Below are 26,205 nucleotides of genomic sequence, written 5' to 3' on the forward strand. Positions count from 1 at the left end.
CCTCCGCCAAAACTAAGCTCCCTTACGAAATCCATTCGAATTTTCAACCGAATCGAAATGTGGACAGCGGTGCTCTCGTTCGTATCGAGAATATGCGCCGCGATGAACGCGGAATAGGCCTCGGTCAGCGCGATGCACGCGCGGCTCGCGCCTTATTTTTTTCCATTACGTGGTATGGTAAAACGTCTTACGATCGCGAGAAGTTACCGAAGAATTAAACTTAGAAGCGATCAGCGCATGCACCCTGTCGACATCGACGAACAGAGACAGAGCCGACGGCATGGAAAATCCGAGGACGGAAGAAAGAGAAATAGGAGGTAGAGGAGAGAAAGAGGGAAAGGGGAGGCATCGGTGAGAGGAAAGAAGAAAGGGAAGGGGACACGGTTGCACGCGCTGGAGTAGCTGGAGGGGTTGAAAGGGGTAACGAGAACGCGCTCGACGAAGAGAAGAAGAAACGCGAAGCGGAGCGACAAGGATGAAAGGGGGAAATGCACGAGAGGTACCGGGGCGGAGGAGAGCGAGGAAGGGAAGCGGAGAGAGAAGGATGGGAAAGAGGACGAAACGGCGAAGGGTGAAGTAGAGAGAGAACGGGGCAAGAGGGGGAGGGAGAGAACCTCTGGCAACGGGTCGATCGAAAGCGCAGCGCAGAGAAATGCACCACCTCTGCTCTGGTCTGGCAGCTTTGCTGGCACACACCACCGCGTTCGTGTTCGCCAGAAAGAGAGAGAAAGGGAGAAGGATGGAGAGAGAGGGATAGCGAGCGACCAATACCGACGCAGGGGGAGGACGAGCCAAGCCGACTCGCGTTGGGCTAGGTCAGGTCTACCCGAGTTCCACACACTGCTCTGCGTGTGCCATCCAAAGAGACCCGAAGGCGGAGACCAACCACCCTCGAAAAAGGGTTGAAACGCGAAATTACGCGAAACGCGTTCGTCATCGCGGAAGAGTGTTGCCTTTTTCGACGACATTTTTTTTTTTTTTTTGTTAAATATAAAACCAAACCAATCGATCGCGTTCCAACACCACCGGTTTGTTTGTCAAACGATCGGCATCATAACGCGGCGTGCTCGCTCGCGTTCGCCGTTTAACCGCGAGACCACTCTGTCATTGACAGAGAGGGTAGAAAGATCCCCGATCGTCGTTAGTGCGTCATTTTTTCCCTCGTGATAAAATCGTTCGTTGGTTTCGAGTTCTCGAGCCGTCGATCCGTCTTCGTAGTTGTTCAACCTGGAAAAGTAACGAGGGGTGGAGAGGGTGTGAGACAGAAAGAGGTGAAGTGCGTGGAAGTGGTTCGCGTGTGCCTTCGAGAAGAGAAAAAGAAAACGGTGCTTTCCGGTTTCATTTTTCCTTCGTATTCGACGGGAAACAGCGTCGACGATCGCGCGAATAAACACGCAAGGAGAGATCAAGGAGAAAACGGAAGGGCAGTGGTGTCGCGTCGAGATCCTCCAAAGGATAGTTGTTGTTGATAAACAAGCAGAAGAGAGAGTGTCAGTGATTGATTAATCGGGTGCAACGACAGCGCCGATCCAAATTTCCTTTTCTCGATGTCCTGATAATCGATAAGCGTCGTATAGGTGGTAGAGAACCGCCTAGGCCGGCAGCGATCGGCCTTATCGACGTCGAAATTTCGCCTTGCCGAGGGACATTCTCAAATAAATGTTGAGAAAAGCCAACGTGTTTCATCCCTCAACGCGAGGCCAGCCGAGGCTCCCGAGTGTCCCAAGAGTCGTCGGGATGCCGATCTCCCTGAGAAATCACAGGATCACGTAAAACCGGCCCCGCCAATTCTTTTCGAAAATCATCCCCTCCGAAGGACTTAATCAGTCGCATCAGCACAATATAGACGAAAAAGCAGCGGAGGAAATCATCGCGAGGCGGTATTAAATTCGTTTCGTCGACTCGCAGCTCGCGACCGATGCACCAAAAGGCGTGAGTACTGCACGTTAACGCTGCACGATATCAACTGACATGATTTTATTTAGAACGAACGACCAAAAACAATAAATTAATGGTACGACGAACAAAAACTCGAAACGTTTAAACAACACGTATGGCGAGTGGTGTACCCCATCGGAAGTTATAAGATATTTAAATGCCTCAAAGTTCAACAGAGTCGATGCACGTATACTGTTGTTTTATGTTTCCTTTTTTAAGTCAGTTTCATAGAAGTACGTGTTAACATGATGCATTATGAACGTGATCGTTCACCGGAAATTGCAACGTTTGTCTCAAACGCTTTAAACCATGTCTGAACGATTCATCGTTCAAAAAGCGGGATCGAATTTCAATCAACGGAAAATTTTCAACGTTCAATCGTTACTTATAAAAAAGATCCAACAAATACTTTAAGGTATTTCTGAAGAACAGGTTTCATCCATACAAAAATACCATGCGATAAACGGTGAAAAAGGAAGGCGACTTTAATATAATAACAAATATCGTTTAGCAGTCGATTAACGAAAATACGATTCGAAAGAGCATCGAAAATTGGGAGCAAAGACAAATCCTCTTCGTCGAAGGGGATCGAGAGACGAGGAACGAAAATCAAAAAGTTACGCAGAAAGTTAACGAATAGTGAACGGGTTGGTAGCGTGCTATTTCCACGGAAATGGAAATTCAACGAGTAGCGAAAACCCCCGATGGCGAGGTGGGCGGGGGTGAGAGGTCGGAGGGGCGGACTTCAGAGTTTATGCCCCGTCCCCCTCCCACTCACCCCTGCAGTCGATCAATGCGTGGACGGGTTTCACTTTCGCGGTGTTAAAGTGTTGCACCATCGCCGATTGAGGGACAAGGAAAAGCACAATTTTTGTCTATCACGTGGCTAATTTTTTTTTTTTTTCGTCCGTAAACCAAAAACGATCGATCGTTAAATTCACCGATTCTTATCGAGAAACGGATGATGAGCGAAAATAAATTTCTCGTTGGTTGCAAGCGTCGACACGCGGACGAACGCGTTGCTTTTCTTTTACAAGCGTTTCGAAGTTAATGGCTGGAGTTATTGATCGTATCGATTTACCGGAATCTCAACTATTTATAACCCTCTGCGTTGTCGGTCGTCATTATACATAGACACTTCTAAGTCAATTCTAATAATATCGCGATTTTCACGTTTCGTTTTCACCCGCGATGATCTACGCTCGAACTGTAAAACCGCTTCCGCACACATTCCCGGTCAATGCTCGGGGAAAGGTTTAGGTCGAAATATCAAAGTTGAAAAGTATAGTGGCAGTTATTCGATGACTAAATGTTAGGAATCGAGTGATTAAATAATTCATCGAATCAAACACGAAACCTGATCGAACCTGGCTGTAGAAGCTCGTAGATAACGGCGCATCGCTATGTGCTAAGTTTTTAAATAAACGATTCGGCTATAACGGTATCGAAACACGTACCGAGTCTTTGCGTTTCTGCGCACCAAAGTTACACGCGTGTAACGAAATCAAATTAACAACTATGATCGAATACTACTCGAATACTGAGATACTTCTTCGTTCTTTCCTTGCCCGTTATCTAACATTTCAATCGAACATCGAAATTTAACGTTACGTTTTTGAATTTCTGTACAGTGAAGGATGGAGGCCAGCGAGTGGGATCACGCGACCTTGAGAGAAGAGGAATTCGAGCAGCATGCCGTATATTTGGTACCGGATGTGGCGGCATCGCCAGGCGATACCAATCGTGCGGAGGCATCCCTGCCAAGAAATTTGGTCCTCAAACCTTCTCAGGCCCTCAACGATGTACGTTCCTCCGCCAAAGAATCCTTTCTCGAGACCTCCTCGGTGAGAGTCGCGAGAATAATCGCAATTTCTCGTTAGTTAATTCCCTAGACTCGCTAATGATACCAACTCAGACTTACGAAAACCTATGGGAACTTGATTTCGTTCAATTCGGTCGGACCGGGCGATTGTTGCGATTTAAGGGATACAAGCGGCGAATCAAACTTGACCGAGTAACGAAGCTAATTAACTTACCGAGTATGACCTAGAGCTCAAGTAAATCGTTACACTTTCCTCGGTGACAGGAATCGAGACCAGTAGTCTCGGTCATTGCACGACGCGTTTCAAGTTCGAACAGTACAAAGTATTATTCGGTTGATTAGAATCGACGTACGAAAAAAGAGGAAAAAGTACAAGCCATAAAATCAAAGTTTAAAATCATCGGAGAGACGAAGGATATCCAGATATACCCGATCTAAGTATGGATAACATTTCTCCACACGAAAATAGAGCAGCCTACCGAAACGTTCGTAAATATCACGCGGATAAAACAGTTTAACGTGACGTACGTTCCCCGTCGAATTGACGTGCATGTTGTTCGGTATTCTCGTTCTACGAACCTCGCGTCAACGCTGAACATTAAAGATTTCAAGTATCGAATGCCGTACCAATTCTCCTCGCGTGGATATAACAAAGCAAACAAACGAATTCTAGCGAAACGATGCTTAAGTCGGAGTCGGCAGACGATAAAAAAATATGCTACGTATTCGCAGGTTTTGGGAGTGTGGAGCACAAGTTACATTCCCAAGGGAACACGGTTCGGTCCTCTCGTGGGACAAGTGTACACCAAGGACTCGGTGCCGGCCGACGCGAACCGGAAGTACTTCTGGAGGGTAAGAATCATTTAAGTGCCTATTCAAAATCCTCGTAGCAGTTATTTCGCGAGCTTCGACTATCATCATCGGCTAGTCTCTCGGATGATGAGAAAAAAAAAAAACAAGAAGAAGGCGAAAAGGGAAAGAAGAAGATAGAGAGGGAAGCCTGCAAAGACCAGAAACTGGTTTCAGCCGATCTAGCGAGCCTTAAAGCGAAACCCGCGAAGCCATTGATGCCTCGTAACGAATTGATGAGTTACGATAGAGAACTTGGTTCTCTCTCGATTCTTACTATTAAATCGCCAATATTTCCTCGTTGGTCGACGCCTTAACCGCATCGAACATCGAAGATTTAGTCTCTACCTTGAACACGAGCTAGGATTCTCGCGATATCTTACATTTCTTGCAGCTACCATTCTACGCAATAGCATATATCGAGCGTGTTCATTGTCACGATTAAATCATACATTTTTCTCGATAGGTGTACAAAAACAACGAGCTGTTCTACTACATCGACGGTTATGACGTCCAGAAATCAAATTGGATGCGTTACGTAAACCCGGCTTATTCGTCCGAATCGCAGAATTTAATAGCATGCCAGTATAAGGTGAGCCGAATTGATGGAACGCCACGCGTTCGAATCAGCTCGAGGCACTCTAACAGAATCATTCTGGTACAGTAACTCATCTCGATCGTGGTTGTTTTGCAGATGAACATTTATTTTTACACAATCAAACCGATACTACCGAACCAAGAGCTTCTGGTGTGGTATTGTCGAGAGTTCGCAGAAAGGCTCAATTACCCACTAACGGGTGAATTAATGCTTCAAAGAATACGTAAGCACATGTTTCGTTTGTCGCTTCGGCAGTGCTTCGTGGCTGACGACGTTTCACACGGAAGTTTCGTTGTTACAGGACAACAAGTACAACAATCAACGTTACCAACGGAAATTCCACCTACGGTGGACGTGGTGTCACCGTTAAAGGATTCATCGATTTACGAGAGACGCTCGCAAATGACCCCAACGGACGGTTCCGTTAGATCGGACGAAGGCTATCATTCCAATGGTTATCACGACGAGATCCTCACGCCCCCGGAAGAGAGCAGCGAGTCGGACTCGGAGAACAATTACGTGCTAGATTTCAGCAAGAACGCGAAAACGTCGGTATGCAACAACGAGGTGCTCAAACAAGACAATGCAGTTGCGAAGAACGAGTACAGGAAGGTTAAGATCAAGATCACCAAGACCTACGGGAACTTCCAGGCGTCGAAGAACCTAGACGCTAACGGAAAGGACAAAGATCAAGAATTGCCGAGCAGAGCTGTGACCCCGGAACTACAGAAACCGGTGTCACCCATAATTCTTCAGAAGAACGCCGTCCTGACGACGGTAACCGAAGATGAAATTCCAGAGAAAAACCCGAAGCCCTTTTACGAGTCCGAGGTCAAGGGTGCTTTACCCGTTTCCGGCAGACCAGCCTATCTGACCAGCCCGAGTAGCTCTATCCTCGAAAATATCCTTCTTCGTAGCAGTACCGATAACAATAACAACAGCCACAACCATCATCACAATGGAACGCAGCAACACCATCAGATTCACCATCAAACGCATGCCGATTCGGTCACGCCACCGCCATCCAGTCCAACGGAAATGGCGTACTCTTACAAAAAATCTCATCGCTACGGAAACATTCTACCTTGCAGTCCCGATTCCAGTTCGAATCTGCCTATGCAAGCGGACACGTGCGTCAATTCCACTACCAGTGGTAACAGCACGCTACCGATGCAAAGTCCGACGAGTAACTTGCATTCCAGCACGGGAAACCTTCACTCGAGTACAGGCAATCTACACTCCAGTACCGGACCCAACAACGTTCTACAGTCTCATCCAGGGAACATCCATTCGTCCAGCAATTCCAACAATCACCATTCTAGCGCGAACGTTCTGTCGTCTAGCACGATACTGACATCCACGAGTAACCTTCACTCTTCGACGACATCCAGTAGCTGCCCGCCTAAGAGAAAGACCAAGAGTCCGTCACCGTCTACGAATCCCACGGGTGCGTCCACCCCGACGATCTTGTACTCCAGTTCCGGCGGATGTCAAATAGAATCCAGCCCGGTGTACCCGACCTCCGCGGCGAACAGCAATCAAAGTGTTTCGCCCATTTCACCTATTCAATCGCCTTCGTCCTATCCCTACGGCATTTATCATCAGAATGGCTCGCTGCATCACAACGTGGCGCCGTTGTCTATCAATTGCACCGCCTATTCGCCAACCCCTAGCGGAAACGTGGTTTACGAGAGAGCCGATGGAAGAAGGCTGGAGGCTGCCACGAGCAGTCACCAATTGCCGACCTCGTCGACCATGCAAATCGACAGTAACCAAACGTTAATAGCTGGCACGCACAATCTTCACCTGGGTCATCACCCCGGCCTCACCATTCATGCCAACTCTTCGTCATTGAACCGATACTCGCCCGCGAGTTCTTTATCCCCGGACGACCACGGTTGTTCGCAGAGTGGTTCGCTGAGTCCGAACTCCCAAGGATCCAGGGGCTACAGGTCGTTACCATACCCATTAAAGAAGAAGGACGGAAAGATGCACTACGAATGCAACGTCTGCTGCAAGACGTTCGGCCAACTGTCGAATCTCAAGGTGCACCTGAGGACTCATTCCGGCGAGAGACCATTCAAGTGTAACGTTTGCACCAAGAGTTTCACCCAGCTAGCTCATCTACAGAAACATCATCTCGTGCATACAGGTAAGTTAACTATATTTTCCCATATAATTTGAAAGGATATGAAACTTGAGAGTGAGAGAGAGAGAGAGAACACTAAGACTGTATCAACGATATAGGTGAAAAACCACATCAATGCGAAATCTGCAAGAAGAGGTTCAGCTCGACCTCAAATCTGAAGACTCACCTGAGACTGCATTCCGGCCAAAAGCCCTATGCTTGTGACCTGTGCCCCGCGAAGTTTACTCAGTTCGTTCACCTCAAGTTACATAAGAGGTTACACACGAACGAAAGGCCCTACACCTGTCAAGGTTGCGACAAGAAGTACATTAGCGCGAGCGGTCTTAGGACCCATTGGAAGACAACCAGTTGCAGACCAAATAATATCGAGGATGAACTTGCCCTAGCCGCGGCCGTGGGTTCGCCGACGTATTACGAATACGGCCCGGACATGAACGTCGGTAAGTAGAATTGAGAAGAAATTGATCGACCAATAGACAACTTGGAAGAAATTCTGAAGGAGAATATTGTTTCGATCGCAGGAAATATGCCGAAGGAATGCGAACTGGAGCACATCGATAATTACGAGAGGCACGGATCCACGCATGGCCCACACTCGACGTCTCTCCACAACCTGGAGAATTCCGTAGGCCGGCCAAGCGTCATAGAGACCTCCCAGCCTCACATAATCGAGTGCACCTAAAAATGGGGGTATGAGCCCTTTCGCTCAAACGCAAAATCCAGCCGTGGAATAGTAAACGAGTTGCTCACGACAGACGAAAACGACGTTGCCCTCGTGAGATGGTAGTGACAACGATACTCGTTCGTGCTTCCCTTCGCAGTGGGTCGCAAGAACGGAGAAATTTTCGAATTGTACTTTTCTTCATTTCGTTCGTCGTAAACAGCGTGTAAGAAGAACGTATAAAGAGGCAGAGACGATCGGAGACAGGAAAATCGTCGAACGCGATCGAAAACGTGAGTGAGATTACGTGAACAAGTAATTTGAGATTGTTAAATATTGTTGCTTGGTTATTGTTAACGCGAAGGAATTCAAAGCTTTTAGTAGATACACTTCTTGGAAGCTGGTTACTTTACGTACGTTAATCGTAACGCGAACTAGTTCGATTTCTCTGACGAGGGTGGACGAATCGACGAGATTCCAGCTACGAGCATACAAAGTTCCTTCCTTGTAAATACTCGTTTCTATATTTTTTCTATGGTAGCGCCACCAACGAAAACAAATCTAAAACGTCAAACAAATGAACATGAGGGACGAATTGAACGATAGGATTAATATGTCTCGAGTCGTCACACGCTGCCATTTCCGGATAGAATCGGATAGAAACCGAGAAAAAGCGAGTACCAAAGTCGTCCGAGCTTCTCGATTATCCTTCCACGGTCTATCCTAAAGCGATGCTTAGAAAAGGTACCGTATTAACGCGGTACACCGAGCCGTTGCTTTTTCTATCTACATACAAAGTCCATAAAAAATACTTCCGCAAATACTTCCAACGTTCGTCTGAACGACAAACACTATCAACCGTACATAATTTTTACTCCTGAAACGTAACGCGTATTTGCGCGCTACGAACATAGTTTATACTATTTTTATTATGAAACATACGCATCGTCGAATAATTATTATATTTCCTTCTTTCTCGCGATATCACGGTACCATTTTCTATGCGTTCGAACTTAGGCGGTTGAAAGTGAAAGATGACGGATTTTGTCGGCATCCGTCAGCATATTCGCGTATAAACGCGCGAGAAACAAAGGCGAGAGAACGCGATAATCGAACAACCAGTGACGACACGACTGCAACTATACGAGACCTGTACCTGTATATACTAACATTACTATTAATTATTCGATAATTTAAAAAGGTAATAATATAAGGAGCTCTAATTTATGAATACCTTTATATATGTATATTTAAAATCGTCGTCGATTGGCGAGAAGCACGGTAGGCTGCGCTCTACGATAATCCTTTTGATAGGAATAAACCTTTTCAGAAATTAGGTAATTTATTACACCGCGTACTGTAGTAACGTTAAAACACGAGAAAAAAGCTTTCGGTGATCGAGTATCTATATCTATATTTATACACGTTCATATAAATAACATATACATATATATAAAAATATATATATATATATATTTTTTAGGCGTCCTTTTGTCGTGGAATTTTCGAAACGGAAAGCATAGTCTCTCGGTCCACGCGAACGAATCTTTTTATTTCCCTTCTCCACCCTTCTTTTCGTTCTCTTCCCCTTTTCAATTTTCTCCTTTCGCGACACTATTCTTCTCGTTTCGATCGATCGATTTTCGAACGTACGGTTTTTTTTTTCTCTGTCGTCGATTGTAAACGCCGATGCGGTAAGACGATAATAAAGAAATCGAGAACGATTTTCATCGTCACACGGTTGATCGTTCGACGGAAAAACGTCTTATCTTTCCCGTTTTATCGCGATCGCGCACAAAGCTCGTTTACTCGTCGCGACGTAACGCGATTAAGAAAGCTGATTAATTTTCGTGTCGTTAAAAGAATACGAAGAATTGAAGAAATATGCGCGCTGGAAACGCAGTATTCAGATGAAAAGGCATTAATTCGTTAATCTTCGAGGAAAGCCGTTGACTCGCGATGTCCGGTGTACAAAATAACCTATTCGTCGTCGGGGCGAAGACTCGGGCGTGATTTTCATTGGGAACAAGTCGAAAGCGCACATTAACACGGGAACATCGGGTAGAGAAATTCGCAGAAATCATAATCACGCGAAAAAGGAAAATCTAGTCAAAAAAACTAACACACGGCTGCGTCTCGTGGGTAACTTTTCGTGTATAATTATAAGATCCGCCTGAGCCTTTCCTCCAACTTTCGGTTCGCGCTTCGATTTAACGTAAACGTTTAGCACATAAAGAATTGTATCTTTCTAGATGTACGTAAAGTTATTCGGATTACGATGAAATTTGTAAGATCGTTTTAGAACGCTGCTCGTAATTGGCAAAAATACGATAAGTCTTTTTTTATCAACAACAAGAAAGCAAATAATATTAATAATAATCAATAATCCATAATAATAATAATAATAGTAATAATAATAATAATAATAATAATATTAATAATAATAGTAATAACAATACTGATCACCAGTCGATCGTTCGAAGGATTCGTCATCGAACGATCGATCAAAAAAAAAAAAAAAAATTTGCCGAAGAAACTCGAACGTATTAATCAGGCTCGCATCAATGGCCACGCACCATTGATTCTTTTTCCCTTTCTTTCTTTTTTTCGTATCTTCCATTCGGTTGCATACAAAATTTCGTCACTCGTACTTCCACTAATTTTTAAGTGCCGAATCGTCGACAGTCGAAATCAGTGAGAAAGCGCAGCCTACCATTAGATACGAAACGATAAAAGTCGCGATCGGTTAATGATTCATGCGCCTCCTGAATCCCCGAGTTTTGAGAGGCGAGTAAAAACGAGGTGACGCTGGAATCGCTAATCGATAACGATAGCACATTACAATGTATCGCAGACTGATATACGCACGGTTATCAATCGTTTATAAAAACATTCTAAAGGTACGTGCATCGCGATACGACTCCAAGGGCGAGAAATCAGATTAAACAGGAAGATAGGAAAAGAACGAAGAAACAAATGGCATGAAGCACAGACCGCGTTCAAGGACAATTAATATTCCAAACTTCCTTTCTTAATGTCTCAGTTTCGAGAGAAAAAAAGTCGTCGCGCAACTCGCGTAAACAATTAACCTACAGAAATCCAAAGGTTCCGCGTCCAATAATCGCAATCTATCCATCATCTATCCGTTTTAGCTTGGAACGTGACAAGTTCTATGGTTCCTGCAAATATCATGGTGCTCGTCGTAAGATTTTTGGAACTGATCGTTTAGTTCGTTTCTTCCGTTTCGCTGACCCCTTTTGTGTAAAGGCTCCTTTATCATAGAATCTTTATCGGGAAACGATATTTCGATACGTCATAAATTTAAGGCAGCTTTAAAGTTTACTTTATTTCGGCGAATCTCCGTTCATACGTATCCCGGAGGAGAAGGTAAACGAGAAAAAAAAAAAGAGAAAAAAGAAAAAGAAGGAGAACGATAGAAAAGACGGTACGATTCGCAAGGCCTTTATGCTGATTTTTGCAAACAAGTTAACAGGCAATGTAGAAGACTCGGGCTTTCTACCGAATGCCTAGGCCAAATGAAAATTTTCTTACACGATGTGTACGCTATACTAGCGATTTATCGGCTAATCGAGACACGCGCAGGACGCTGAGGACTACCTTGATCGCATCAAAATCGTAGGAGAAACACGGACTGAACGATTCTACGATGTTTTGACTTTCGGTAGTAAGTTTAGGCCTGCATGTATTCTATGCCGTGAAAACGACATTGGAAACGACAATCTATAGAACATTCTACGTTCGTTCGATACGACACCATTCATTTCGCACTCATCAAACATAACAGATGTACATTCCAATCATTAATTTTAATACTTTTGCGACCGTGCTACTACAAACTAGTTAAGTATAGTACCTTGGAAATTCGGGATTGCTAACATGACAGGTATATATATATAGAGCTGCTCAGTGATCATGCTGGTTACAACTATACGACATTTAATGAATCCTAAAAGACATCTGACACAATTCGAATCCATCGATCGCAAAAGTGTTGATTACCGAATTCAACCACATCAGGTATATTTTTTTACATACTCATATGTATTTCATATTATACAAGGATAATATGAAAGTTCGGGAGATAGTTTCCAGTGACGTTTTGACGATTGTCATTCCGTATATTGCCTCGATTTCCTACCTTGCCTGCATTAAACGCACTATTATAAATAACGAGATGAAGAAATGAAAGAGAAAGAAAGAATGCTGGAATGAAAGAAAACAGATGAATGAACGAACGAACGAACGAACGAACGAACGAACGAACGGGAGGGCGAAAGTAAGGGAGAGAATGAAATAGCGAAAGTGGAAGAGAAATAAACCTAAAGTATAAGATTTAAATTGCGAAAAAACAAAAACAGGAAACGAAAAAACGGTGTAGAGAATGGAAAATTAAGAAGATCGTGTAAATACGCTGAAAGTAGATAAACGAAGGAATCAAGCGACTAACCGCCTCGACAACAGACAAGCAATATTTAGTTCTTACCATCTCGTAATAATTAAACGATAACTCCAACTGTACTGTACACACGTGTACACACTCGTACGTATTTAAACGACTATAAATTAAATGTTAATTATCCTTACACTTCGTATATAGTAAATTGTTACGCATTTATTATCATTACAATTATTGAATAGGTAATGCTCAATTAGCATTTGTTTCTTAAAATAAAGAATAAATATATGGCTGTTGGATATTTATATGCACATATCACTACCTATCATTCACACCTCTCTCTCTCTCTAGTTGTAAGGTCTAATTTCAATCATTCACTTTACCTCTCCATAAAATGAAAAATCGTTCGTTGTTTTCCGTCGATATAAGCTATCGTGTAAAACGACGATCGAATAGAAAGACGGATCCTTCTAACAGGAAGGAAGTCCAAGGATATGTTTCAACTTATAAGGCGAGGTATATCGTTTTTAACCTTTTATTGTAAATTGATCTACAATCACCATATCCTGGTTCATCGTCGTTACATCGTCATCGTTATAGATAGGAAAATGTTACAGCAGCACTATTGCTCAATTATAGTGTGTGTATGTGTGTATGTGTCTGCATATAACTCTGTTCATTTTACGCAAGTATCAACTTCGATCATAGAGTTTAAAAATCACTTTTCTCGGACCGGATACCTTTCCGATTTATTAATGTACAATTCGATAAAGTGCAATTTCATTGTCATATAAACAAATTTATCGCGAAATGGAAATTGCAAAAATTTGCGTCCGCGAAATGGTAAAAATGGAACAAAAGGGGGAAAGCTACCTAACTTACGAATAACACCTTTTCTTTACACTTACATCATCGTCATCATCCCCCATTAGAAGAACGTGTAAAACTTTCCGTATACACGTCGAAGATAATATATATTCCTATATTAATTAGAAAAATAATACAGATTTTGCCTTGTTAATGGAAACAATTAGCTATATGTAATATACTACATGATTTATGCGGGTATGGACATTTGAGTATGTTGTCACGGCTAACCAAGTCCCTGAAAACAATTTTAAGATTTCTTTCATCTCGCAGAAAAATTACACGTTCTTTGTCTAGAACAAATACTCTTTAAAATACGCGCCAAAAAATAGATTTACTTCGTACTATCTTACATAACCGCAAAGAGCATAAGCACAAAATCGTTGACGGTGCTATAAATTTCATATCTAAAATATTTAAGCAACGATAACGCATAAAGAAAAAAGAATGATAAAGAAGACTCGTAGTAACAGTAACTATTGCAATCACAATATCAAAATAATTTTTTTAAAACGCGAAATTTTTAACGCAAAACAAAGCATTTTATAACGTTCGGAACATAAAAGGAAACTATGAGCCTTGTATCGTAAAATCACTCCAAAGCAATACATCATATGGAACTATAGGAGCGAGGTAGCAAAAGTTATACATTCTTATACACATATTTGGAAATAATAGAACACAACTAAAAGCACAAGAAATGGAATCCTGATAACGTTTGGCTCTTATCAGAAGTAAAAGATTAGGAAGCCATGAACGTTAAATCACAAATAAAATATCATTCCAAACACTAAATATATACTCAATTACAACATTTTATTATTATAAATATGTCGCGTCGACGAATTAAAATGTAAATATAGAATATGATCATTCGAACATTAATTGACAAAGAATAATGAGGATGTGAAATGTCCTACCTTATCAAGGTACAGGACTGTCTGTTCCACTTCCACTGTTGGTCCCAGCTTCTGTTTTCGTAGCAGCAACTCTGTCGCCCCGCTTAGAACTCTTCGATAGAGAAGCAACTTCTTTTAACAAACTGGAGATCTTGAGTTGCATCGTCGATATTTTGGCTTCGTATTCTTTCTCCGTCGCTTTCATCTTGTTACGAAGTTCCGTTTCCGACGTGAAGTTTTTTGCCTTCAATTCTGTAATCTGTAAACAAGAGTAATTCTAACTGAATCAAAGCTGGTCGATAACATTTCAGAGATTTTCGCTTTCAGAATATACATACTTGTCTATCCTTAGCAAGTAATTGCCCATCTTTAATAGAGATTTGTTTCTGGAGATGGGCTATCTTTTCTTTAAGTTGTGTAACCGCAACTACGTGATCCGAACTGTTGGGATCATGCGGATCGTGAACGCCACCCATCCGCGCTGCTTTCACCGGTGTCGGACCGTTTGTGTCTGCACCTTCGGACTGAGGCGGTAGTTTCGTTACATCGACTCTGTGTGGTCTCTTATTGTGACTTTTTAATCTGAAGCAAAATAAACAAATTGACCAGGAACTCATACAAAATGCCTAGATACTAAACATTACCGGATTATGTTACAACAAAAGAGAAATTGTGATGAACACAATTAAGACTACTAAGCACAAAGTTACCTTGTGACATTACGTATTTGGATAATTACTTTTGTTCTTTGTGCTTTGCTGCTCGTTGTTGTGCAAGTTTCAAATGTGCCCTCCTCTCAGCATCCGATTGTTTAGTTTTCGCCAATGCTCGTTTATATGACAGTGTACATAGCCAACATAATAACTTTCCATCAACCTTTAATCAAGATATTAGTAATTATCGTTCACAATTTACAAGCATATCATTATCTTATCAAAATGAATTACTTTTTTATCTTCATCTTGTCTGTCAAAGGCACACTTCTGTTTGCACTGCTCACAAGTAACTGGTGGCCCATAACGTTTTTCAGAATTTGTACATCTTTGACATTTACTACCAATAAATGCAGCTATGGTATTGCAATATTCACAGGCCGATGGCTTACCATAAGATTTCACATTCTGCTCACATTTCTTACAAATAGTGCTTGTATTACCCTTACTGCAAATTAAAGAATAAAATTGTTTAGAGATATATTAGATAAATTAACCAAAATGGGAAATAACTCATGTGGTGCTTACATTGTTTGTTGGAACTCTGATCTACAATATGTACATTTCACCACAGGAAATGCACCTCTGCATTCCTAAATAAGCAACATAATATAGTAAAAATTGATTAAAAGAATGCAGAAATATAAAAATTTACAATGTATGTATTTACATTTAGTCAGTTTTAATGTTCACACATTACTCAAGCTTTTGCACAAAACACATAATACTGGAAGAAAAAAATGTTTATTAAAATCCAAATCACAATGTCTCATTGAATTGAGACAATTTTCAAATAAAAATGATCAGTTAAAACAGTAATTATTTAATTTTTAGGTGCATACGCACAATTGTTCTTAAATTTTAGTTTAAAAGCGAGTCTGTATGCAACCAAATTTTTATCTAACTCATATTTTAAGGTTTGATCGTATGAAAACAGCAACAATTGTATCTGGAATGTGCATTTGAATTAAAAGTTCTATTATTAGCATCGTATCTTGCAAACACGAAAAATGACGCTCCAAAAGAATTGGTAGTCGTGTGGTGGAATCCGAGGAAAAATTCGAAAATCCAAAGCAATACCTTGCACAATTGTTGCCCCGGCGAAAGCTCCTCGAAAGGATGCCTTGAGAAACATCTTGAACAGGCGAAAAGTGCTTGCACATTATTCGCGCTCATCCTCGAACAGCAAATTGTATTTGGCCTCGGTGTTCGAGAACCGTACGTCACTGACGATAAAACCAATTCGTGAAAGCAACGGTGGAACAAGCCAAGTTTTGCTTTCACTGCTGATCGGTGGTATTGCAAAACAAAAAGAAACGTAAAATTCAACGTGTTGGCACTTATGATAGAAACTCCTTACATGTTTCACGACGTTTTCCGCGTCTGACGCGATTGTTTTGCGTACATAACCGCGTCACTTAACTCGTTCACTGTACCGGTTGTTGATTTGAGACGGCCATCTGTGACTTCTTACGATTTTACTAGTTTACAATAGTGACTAGATGTCGCTTTCGTTTTCCTTATGCACATCCAACGGAATATAAACTATGCTATAACCAATCATTACTTTTCTACCTAAAAGATCTGATTGACAATTGGTTCGTATATTGCTAACCAGTATTACGGACGTTCTCTGTAGAATTTGTCCTCTTTGACCTTTCCTTGTTGGAACCTGTTGGAGCTAACGAATCAGTAGGCCTTATTCATTTGAGCAGTTGATCAGTTCCGTTTACGCACGTGCATCAATGCACGCATCTTATGTTTATATACTTTTCTAAACCTAACCACAAATACAAATATAACCTAAAATTTTATGAAAGCCTGATCACTTCTATCGTGAATATGTTTCTATCTATATTTATATCTATCGAAAATTGAATTCGCGAAAGTACAAAAATGAAAGTTACAAAAAAAATTATACAACGACAGCAAGAAAAAGAACAAGCTCTATACGTTCGTTTGCCACATACAATTCGAGATAAAGACGATGTTGCAAAATTATTTACTGGTAATTTTAAAGTAAATTTACTTCGACAATCTAGTAGGCATTGTTATGTAGTATTTCCCGATGTAAAGGAGAAGATGAAAAATTTAACAGCAGTGAAAAATACAAAGATAAATGGGAAACGTATATTGGTTGCACCTGCAAATACAAAAATTGAAAGAAAAACTACAGTAGTAAGAAAAAAGATTGTTATACCTAAGGTGAAAGAAGATAAAAAATTGACAAAACAGTAAGTACATTTCATATCTTTTATAATTACAATGAAATACCAATAATAAAATGTGCTTATATCTTTAATAGCCTTTTTGTATCAAATATCAAATGTGGAACAAAATCTGATGAATTGAAGGCAGTTATCCCAGGCTGTGTATCTGTTAAAATGTTAAAACCATACTCGCAGACATCTAAGTAAGTTTATTATTGTTTGCGTAGATGTATCAATAGTATCATATGCAAAAAAGTACAAATCACAAAATTATATGTTTAGGGCTGCAATAGTTAAAATGGAAAGTACTCAGTTAGCAGCAGAATATTTAATGAATGTAAGGGATATGCCAACTGTAGCAGGAAGAAAATTAAGGTTAAATCCAGACACTAGAGACAGACATAGAAGACACGAATCGAAACCTCTTAAAATTTATGATGGTGAATCAGAAATATGACAAGAAGTTACAGAAGTGAAATAAAGCTTTAGGTTATATCATACTTAAAAATAAGATGTATAAAATTTATTATGCTATTAAATTTTTATTTGCTTTTAAATATATCGAATTCTATTACTATATCATTATTCCATATTATTAGTATACTATCTCATACTATTTCACACTATTAATCTGAAGAATACAAATATATAATTATTTTAAAAAGTGTATCTTTACTTTCTGTAAATTCTCTATCATAAATTATTATTTATTACAGTTATTTGTTATTAATTTAGTTTTGTTAAATATATCACTAAAAATATATCACTAGATTCGTAATAATTCATCTCATAATTATGTCATTTATGTACTAAATTGAAACAAAAAGGAACTATCAAGGTCTATAAGAAGCAGGATAAAAGAATTCATTTGCATAAATATGTCATTTAATAATGTGAGAGCAACAAATGACATATTCATATGCATACACGCCTTATTAAGTATACACATTTACGTCACGTTATAGATAAGTTCAAATTCCATATTGGAAAATATATATATATATATGTGTATATATATATATATATATATATATACAGAGCATGCTTTAATAGTATAAGTGTTCGGCAAATCAATCGCAAGAATCGACGATCAAAGTAAAATCATTATTGGTGCAACATGGTTGCCGGATAGTACTTAACTTAGAAATAGTTTACAAGTTAAGAGAGTGAGTAAAGCACGATCATGTGAAATAATTAAAAAGGCAAAAATATTTTATTTCTATCGAAACGTATATTACAATTGTATAACGGTTAATTCTGTAATTTCTATAGTAAAACGAAAATTTTGGTCCGATACTAAAAACGTAATATAAGGTGAGTTTTTGTGATAAAAAAGTCACTTCAATGTTTTTTCATTTATTATTTTCATTCTATTATTATCTTCTCTTCCTTACTTAAGTAAACTCTTCGTGTAACACAATAACCTTCACTCTAATTGATACCATACAACCTTTACGCTAAACTATGTCTCTTTTAAAGAGTATTGATTTACAATAAAAAAAATATGTGCTTTTAATAAATTTAATCGAAGCGGGTGAAACGGTTCGAGAGGTTTATCGGTTGACCACTAGGTAGCGGCATAACCTTGATCGACAGTTTTGTTTAGATTTGTAGGAGTGTAGTTTGCAGTGTTTCTCACACAATCAAACATTCTGCAAAGCTCGGCATGAAGTAACCAATAAGCGATTTGCCAGTCTAATCGTTCCAACGTCATTGCATAACTCGCGTTGCTTTTTAAACCAATTATTTAATGCGCTGCGTGCAATGATTTTGCACTTGGAGGCGTTTTCCGATCGATGTCACGCGTGTGTAGTGACGCCGACCGAAAATGCGAATGGGCGTAATAACGCCGGCACGTTCTGCGAATTGAATGTACGTCAGAACTAACCTAACTAAGGAAAAAATTCACTGTGTTGTTTTAACAAGAAAATAGATTATTGTAAAAAAGTATGAACCTCTATTTATCCCCGTCTTATCGAATGTCGACTTCGATAAGTTTGACGTTGTCGCTCTCGTGTGCAATGTCCGTAATAATATAGGATAGTATAGGTTAACTCACGGCAGCGTCCATAGACATTTACAATCTGTCATTTAGATTCGACATTTTGTAAATCATATTGTAATGCATAAATATAAATATAGAGTTGATGTTTTATTGGGTACAGCGCGTTTTTTGCCATGTATTTTGTAATAATTACAACCTTTAAAACGTTCCTGTTAACCAATATTGGATCATGCAAATTCGGAGGTAACTAAATATATATTTCATATATTTAAAATTAATATAAAAAAAATGCTGCAATATATATAGGATTTTTTTTTATAAGTGCTATGCAATGCATTTAGATACTGTATGTTAATGATACATGAAAGTCTATTACATTATTCTCTCTTATATATATATATATGTCTGTATGTATATATATATATATATTATATATATATGTGAAAATGTTTTCATTTTCTTCAATAGCTGTTTCTTTTTTCTTTTGTTTCAGCAACCTTTAAGAATGAAATTAATTTCATTTTGGAGTAAGTTTTGAATTTGTGTATTTATAAAATTGAAGTAGTAATAGGTCCATTACAATGCATTTATGATCAAATGCCATGCATTCTATATGTGAAAAATAATGTTTAAAGTCAATGTATATTGGAGTATAACCTGATTGCATTAAAAATGCAAGCCAAGAAGCGCTATTTATTATTATTTGTAACATGTGCGTTTCTTGGATATTGTTACTTTGGTGGTTATCGGTTAAAAAGTGAAAAATGGACAGGCAGATCTCAGTTGCCTTATGAGCGATTGCCTTCATATTTAAGTCTAAATGAAGAATTCTATGACAAGGATTTGAGAACATCAAATGGAATCCCACCTATGTCTCATCGTGCAAGGCAATGTCGTATGGAGACTTGTTTTGACTTTACCAGATGCAAACAAGGTTTCACAGTATATGTGTATCCGGTTGAAGATGTGATAAGTCCATTATACCAAAAAATATTGAATGTTATTACAGAATCAAGATATTATACATCAGATCCAACTCGGGCATGTATATTTGTATTAGCTCTTGATACATTAGACAGAGATCCATTATCGACGGAATTTGTGCATAATCTTCCTTCAAAATTAATACGTTTACCATATTGGAATAATGGTAGAAATCATTTGATATTTAATTTATATTCTGGAACATGGCCTGATTATGCAGAAGAGTCATTGGCTTTTGATTTGGGATATGCTATGCTTGCTAAGGCCAGTATGTCTATCTTTAGACATAGACCAGATTTTGACATATCTATACCATTGTTCGGAAAACAACATCCAGAACGCGGTGGAGAGCCAGGTCAAGCTTTAGAAAATAATTTTCCTAATAATAAAAAATACGTTGCAGCTTTTAAGGGTAAAAGATACGTCCATGGTATAGGTTCTGAAACTAGAAATGCTCTCTATCATTTACATAATGGCAAGGATTTGGTATTTGTTACAACTTGCCGTCATGGTAAAGCATGGAGAGAGTTACAAGATGAACATTGTCAACAAGATAATCAAGAATATGATACGTGAGCATCAAGAAGGGATAATCTAACAAACAACTGTTCTAAATAAAAAATCAAAACTGATATTTAATTCATGTTTTTCAGGTATGATTATGAAATTTTATTAATGAATGCTACCTTTTGTCTTGTACCAAGAGGAAGAAGACTTGGCAGTTTCCGATTTTTAGAAGCTTTAAGAGCTGGATGCATTCCGGTTATTTTAAGTAATGGCTGGGCGCTTCCTTTTCATGAACGAATTGATTGGACACAAGCTGTTATATTTTCCGATGAAAGACTGCTACTTCAAGTAAATAAGATTGAAATAAAGGCTATTATCAAAAGAGCGATCAAGTTGAACTACAGATAAATGTTGTTTTTTTAGATTCCAGATATAGTGCGGTCTGTGTCCAATGTACATATTCTTAAATTGCGGCAGCAAACGCAGTTTCTTTGGGAACGATACTTTTCCTCGATAGAAAAAATTGTATTTACAGTATTTGAGGTAGTATTATAAAGTAACGTTAATATCTTAGCGATAAGAGGATTTTTTAACTTTGTAATATTCTGTTGAACTCGTAGAATATCCGTGAGCGTTTGCCTTGGGAAGGTACAAGAGAAAAATTTGTTTGGAATACTAGTCCTGGAGCGTTAGCAATATTACCGCAATTTGCCGATAGTCAGCAAGAACTTCCATTTTCGAAAAGTAATCCAGGTAATACCTTCACTGCCATCATATACTCGCAGTTGGGATCCACTGCTGTGCTATATCGCCTGCTTAAAAGTCTTGCGAAAAGTAAATACCTAGATAAGGTGAGCTTATCATATAAATCAACTCCTTTTTTTCTCTATTCCTTTTTATATTTTGTACTAACACACAATTCGCTTTAGATTATTCTCATGTGGAACTCGGACATTCCGTTACCAAGAAGACCACGATGGCAAGGGATCAAAGCATCAATACATGTCGTTACGGTCGATGGTATATCTCAACGTTTCTATCCTCACCCATTAATCAAAACTAGTGCCATATTATCTCTAGACGAAGATGCCACACTCAACACAGATGAAATTGATTTCGCCTTTACGGTATGGCGATCATTTCCTGACCGGATAGTTGGTTACCCAGCAAGGTCACATTACTGGGATGACTCTAAAGTAAGTGTATAAAACAACATTTTTCATCTAATATATACGGTAATTTTTATACAAATCTTTTTATCATTTAAAGCGCTCATGGGGTTATACAAGCAAATGGACAAATGATTATAGTATAATTCTTACTGGTGCCGCCTTTTATCATCGTTATTATAACACGTTATATACCGAATTACTGAGTTCGACGTTACACAAGACTGTCGAGCAATCACAAAACTGCGAGGACATACTTATGAATTTTTTAGTAAGTCATGTTACGCGAAGACCACCTATTAAAGTAACTCAAAGGAAATTGTATAAAGATACTACAGTGGGTGGAATCAGGTATGTATTATGTATTTTTGTCAAGCTGCTACGCAGGTAAATATGGTTTACCGAATGATTTTAGCGCTTATCGCGACTGTTTCTTTGGTTGCATACAAATGGTCCACTTTGTCACTTTTTTAAAAATGAACACAATATTTTTGACACTGGTAACTGTAAGCATTCCTTCATAACCAATCTTCTAAATTAAAGAACGTTGATATTTCAATAATAAAAAATTTATCACGATATTTTAATATTTAAAATTGATCAATGATATTTCAATATTTAAAATCGGTTAATGACATTATATTGCATAATCGATTTTTCACAATATCGATTAGATCTGCAGTAGTTATGCTCTGATTGGCGGATCGTTATTTCAAAGTTTCATTAATAAAAGCGACGCCATGATGTGTAAATCCGTTTAGTCGGTAGTTAAATTTATAAAGTATTTATTTTGTTTTTCATTTGTGCAACAAATATTGGAAACAATTGAATCATAGATTTATTATAAGTTTTAAAAGTGTCATGCTTTTTATCGTAAATGTATCACGTATATGCTGTCTCTATTCTATTGCCATTGGTAATTGAGTTTTCATTGTTTTTCATTGCAGTTGTGGTAAGCTTAAATTTTTTATTTTTCGTGATTTAAAAATATTATTCGTCGATGTGTAAAATAATTATATATTATCCATAAGGTCCGCTTGATGCTTATAATGCATCGTTATACCTGCGTAGCAAAGTGTCGTATTCTTGAATAGCATCTTCAGTTTATTCTCTTACTTGACACATGAAATTTTCAGATCCCCATGGAACGATCCAGATCATTTTATACAGCGGCAAACGTGTATGAACACGTTTGTAGCTGTTTTCGGGTACATGCCGTTGTTACGATCCAATATGAGGCTCGACCCTGTTTTGTTCAAAGACTCTGTAAGCAACTTGCGCAAAAAATATAGGCAAATTGAATTAGTTAGTAACTAGAATTATACAGGATATTTTATCAGTTATGCAGTTATCTACCCTCGAAACGGGCATACTATATATAGCCTCAAATATTTCTATTAAATAGTGGCGCGTATTGCTAATTGCAGCCGCGTGTGCGCGCTAGAGGCTATTCCAAATGTATAGAGAACACTTACATTGTTGTAAGTAAGAAACCACTGTGTTTCAGTGGTTATCGGGCAGCAAATTAAGAAGGTCTTTCATTCTCGAGGAATGGCGATATTCTGCGCTTTTATGTATTCGCAAAATGAATTTTGTACAAAGTATGGGGTATCTTGTAATATTGTTCGAATCTAACTCGAGCCACGGCGTGCAACCGTTGTTGTATATATTGCCGTGTTCAATTGATGTACATACGAATCGTTTCACAGTTACTAATAAAACGAAAAAATAAAAAAAAAGCTAACATTATTTGACAAATTCTTCGACTTTTAAAACCGGCCTTTGGAAGCTACACAAAGTATTCTAATCATAGTCAATTGAAATCGCTCGAAACCAAATTTACTAAACGCTTACTTTTCTCTAATCGTTGAAACAATAATTATCGCGCAGATAATATTTTATATAAACCAGACAAAAAACGTAGCTGTATCGGATTCAGTGTTGAAAATATAATAGTAGCCTCAGGGATGGATCTATGTAACGCGAGAACTGAAATGCAGCTTACGATTTCGTGGACTGAGAGCAATTGATAATAATTTTGTTATTTCTACATATAAATTTTGATAATCCGCCGATAGTAATTAACGCTGTTATCCTTGCAAGTTTCAGAGAAGTGAATGTTTGGCTCTATTCAGGGTTCATCGTTGCAGTAAATGTAAATTTAGGTAAAACGTTTAAATTCATTTCTCAATGTGAACACAACTCCGTACGTTCGTAGTTTCTCTATAAAAAGTTTCTCTATATCCAAGGCACAGATTATTCGTAAGTTGTAATCAAGTACGTAGAAAGTATTTCAAGGTTTTACGTATTGTTGTATATGTATACATACAGATGTTGCGTATTTTTTTTGTTCTTTACGAATACGTGTACAGTTCGATCGCTCTCAGGAGACCTTTGGAAGGAAGTAAGAAATTACTTGTGACAGAACACCACAAGTATGTCTAGTCGTTTATGTTGATTTATATTGGTTCACCCAAGGGAAAAGTACACGATCCACGTAGGTAAACTCGATGCCGTATTTGTGTTTTCACAGTATAAAAAATGAAAATAATGTACATATATATGTGATATGTTTATAATTATCATGTGATATATTCGTAATTATCGGATGCAGGATTAAAAAGGACTGTGTAATTCCACCAATGGCATTTCTTTGTCGCGGTATACGTTATAATATATGTTGTAGGAAGTGTTATATTTTTTATCGTATCGCTGATTTCGATACCAAAAAGGTCAGCAGGAACAAAGAATACTTTTCGATAAATATTTTCCGATTCATTGTATTTTTTTATTCGAAAGATTAACGTCGCAAGAAATTAAAGTCTTATCATTGTTGCTATTTATCGACACGAATAAGTTTGATTCTTCTTTCCTGCATATTCTTCACCCTATAAATTTAATTACGTACGGGACTGTGCAAAATGGTCGTTTTTATTCCGAACAAAGTTATCCGCGATAGCTTTGCCGTTTGTTGCAAATATCAAACTTTAACTTTTAATTCTAACAAGAGAATATTTTAAAATTAACGTAGTTTTCGTTGTAATTCGAAGCTTATTATCAATGTAACCTTGTTGCGTCAAAATAACGTGTGTTTGAACAAATATTGGTGATTTTATATGGCCGAGAAAATAAAGTTTTTATACAAACCTACAATCGTTGATTCGTAGGAAGGATATATCTGTGATTAATTTTATTTTCTCACGTTTTTATTTGTGATTCATTCTATAGCATTGCTTGTTTCTTTATTAGAGATTTACCTCCATGAAAGAACCATATTTCTTCCCCATGAACCCCCCGACTCGACTGCGCAACATTTCTTCCGAAATATAATACACCATTAAAGATTCCTGGAAGACACGAAGAAAGGTAGGAATATTTCACGCGACTCTATAGCCGTGTCTTCGCAAAGAACCGAAATTAACCCTCGGCATTTCGCTTGCAGGAGAAAGAGCGTCGAGATCAACGTCAAACTTTTCTCTCGTTGGCCGGTCACGTAAGCCGAGAATGGTTTCAGGGTTACCGATACGAAGAACAGAAAAATCTGATCGAAGGAAGGCGGATTTGGTGGTGGAAGGCGGCTGATCGGTGTATCGGTACCACCACCGCCGTAACCACCACCATCGGTCGTTTGGTGATCGCGAGCGCGAGAATGGTGGTGGCCACGCGATATAGTACCAACACTCCCTTCTTTGTTGCTGCTTTGCTAGAAAGGTGACTATGCCAAGAAGACAGGAGGTATTGAGCACGCCTTGCGTATACCCAGTCACCTTTCTCTCTTCGTGACCGTAGCATATGTTTTGCGACGTCGATGGAGCTCTCACGGCTTTGAACGGCGCTACTATTGAAGCTGCTGCTCCGGCTCCTCGTTGCCTCCTTCCTTCCCTTTTTCCCGTTGAATTTTTACCGACTTCTTGAGCAAGAAGAACGCACCTGGAGACAGCCAGTGTTCGTTCGATCGGGATCAAGCTCGGTAAAAACGTAAACAACGAAAAACGAAAGGAAACCACCGCGGCAACAACGTCGGCGCGGAGTCGGCCGTTTCGCGCTATATCACCGTTTCACCGGTTAACTTAGTTTTCATTTTCGTATACGCCTTGCAACCATTTTTACGCATATGTGCGCGAATCCTTCGACGTTCGAATAGCAAGCATCAACATTGTCGTTATCGATTTGGAAATTTGTTTCCAATTGTTTCTGCGTGAATTCATCGAACGGTTAGGATGAGACAGAAGAACACGACAATGATCATCGTGAGCAGCGTGTTGCTCCTACTGGTGGTCGTATCAAGAGTGGGTGAGTGTTGCACAATTTTTTAATATTATCTTTAAATTTTATTTTCTCTTTATTTTCGTGCGTCGATACAGTGCATTTCAGATATCGTTTTTTGACATCTGGATTTTAATTTTTGCTTTGTATC

The 26,205-nt window shown here is 39.0% G+C and overlaps 5 protein-coding genes across 17 annotated transcripts in view; 4 read left to right on the forward strand and 1 right to left on the reverse strand.

The window, feature by feature from the left end:
- The window catches only part of LOC126866552 (protein FAM76A), a 48,545-nt gene extending 32,157 nt beyond the window's left edge, over window positions 1-16,388 (reverse strand). For 5 of the 7 annotated variants that reach the window (XR_007689913.1, XR_007689916.1, XR_007689914.1 and 2 more), the window contains exons 1-6: window positions 15,994-16,384; window positions 15,442-15,506; window positions 15,148-15,361; window positions 14,940-15,076; window positions 14,539-14,782; window positions 14,222-14,459 (exon numbers count right to left, since the gene is read on the reverse strand). Coding sequence is in view for 2 of the 7 variants with exons in the window: in XM_050620289.1 (XP_050476246.1) it covers window positions 14,226-14,459; window positions 14,539-14,782; window positions 14,940-15,076; window positions 15,148-15,361; window positions 15,442-15,506; window positions 15,994-16,089 (990 nt within the window). In the remaining 5 variants the exon portion in view is untranslated. Of the gene's footprint in view, window positions 1-12,953; window positions 13,540-14,221; window positions 14,482-14,538; window positions 14,783-14,939; window positions 15,077-15,147; window positions 15,362-15,441; window positions 15,507-15,993 lie in introns of those variants that run through there. The other 2 variants (XM_050620289.1, XM_050620290.1) reach the window with 2 other exon arrangements.
- Window positions 725-12,739, forward strand: LOC126866541 (PR domain zinc finger protein 1). Of its 2 annotated transcripts, none has more exons than XM_050620255.1 (8): window positions 725-1,930; window positions 3,570-3,782; window positions 4,493-4,612; window positions 5,076-5,201; window positions 5,304-5,430; window positions 5,509-7,359; window positions 7,455-7,796; window positions 7,878-12,739. In XM_050620255.1, exons 2-8 carry the CDS (start codon window positions 3,576-3,578, stop codon window positions 8,036-8,038), a joined length of 2,934 nt encoding a protein of 977 aa, XP_050476212.1. In that variant the 5' UTR covers window positions 725-1,930; window positions 3,570-3,575; the 3' UTR covers window positions 8,039-12,739. The 2 variants fall into 2 exon arrangements, with proteins under 2 accessions (XP_050476212.1, XP_050476213.1); XM_050620256.1 differs by having other exon boundaries at window positions 728-1,930; window positions 3,570-3,740.
- A 204-nt stretch (window positions 16,389-16,592) lies between the features above and the next one.
- Window positions 16,593-17,682, forward strand: LOC126866555 (uncharacterized). The gene is made up of 3 exons (XM_050620293.1): window positions 16,593-17,147; window positions 17,219-17,326; window positions 17,406-17,682. Exons 1-3 carry the CDS (start codon window positions 16,810-16,812, stop codon window positions 17,578-17,580), a joined length of 621 nt encoding a protein of 206 aa, XP_050476250.1. The 5' UTR covers window positions 16,593-16,809; the 3' UTR covers window positions 17,581-17,682.
- Window positions 17,683-18,182: 500 nt separating this feature from the next.
- On the forward strand, window positions 18,183-24,981 carry LOC126866545 (exostosin-1). Of its 2 annotated transcripts, none has more exons than XM_050620277.1 (8): window positions 18,183-18,437; window positions 19,622-20,684; window positions 20,766-20,967; window positions 21,043-21,162; window positions 21,240-21,470; window positions 21,549-21,815; window positions 21,889-22,139; window positions 22,925-24,981. In XM_050620277.1, exons 2-8 carry the CDS (start codon window positions 19,801-19,803, stop codon window positions 23,103-23,105), a joined length of 2,136 nt encoding a protein of 711 aa, XP_050476234.1. In that variant the 5' UTR covers window positions 18,183-18,437; window positions 19,622-19,800; the 3' UTR covers window positions 23,106-24,981. The 2 variants fall into 2 exon arrangements, with proteins under 2 accessions (XP_050476234.1, XP_050476233.1); XM_050620276.1 differs by lacking the exon at window positions 18,183-18,437 and adding an exon at window positions 18,479-19,371.
- The window catches only part of LOC126866542 (uncharacterized), a 43,850-nt gene continuing 39,803 nt past the window's right edge, over window positions 22,159-26,205 (forward strand). Inside the window, exons 1-4 of one of the 5 annotated variants that reach the window (XM_050620259.1) lie at window positions 22,161-22,740; window positions 25,038-25,154; window positions 25,231-25,499; window positions 25,578-26,081. In XM_050620259.1, the coding sequence (XP_050476216.1) occupies window positions 26,009-26,081 (73 nt within the window). In that variant the 5' untranslated portion in view covers window positions 22,161-22,740; window positions 25,038-25,154; window positions 25,231-25,499; window positions 25,578-26,008. Of the gene's footprint in view, window positions 22,741-25,037; window positions 25,155-25,230; window positions 26,082-26,205 lie in introns of all 5 variants that reach the window. The other 4 variants (XM_050620257.1, XM_050620261.1, XM_050620258.1 and 1 more) reach the window with 4 other exon arrangements.

Source organism: Bombus huntii, chromosome 6 (genome assembly GCF_024542735.1).
Source record: "Bombus huntii isolate Logan2020A chromosome 6, iyBomHunt1.1, whole genome shotgun sequence".
In the NCBI taxonomy this organism is placed as follows: Eukaryota; Metazoa; Arthropoda; class Insecta; order Hymenoptera; family Apidae; genus Bombus; species Bombus huntii.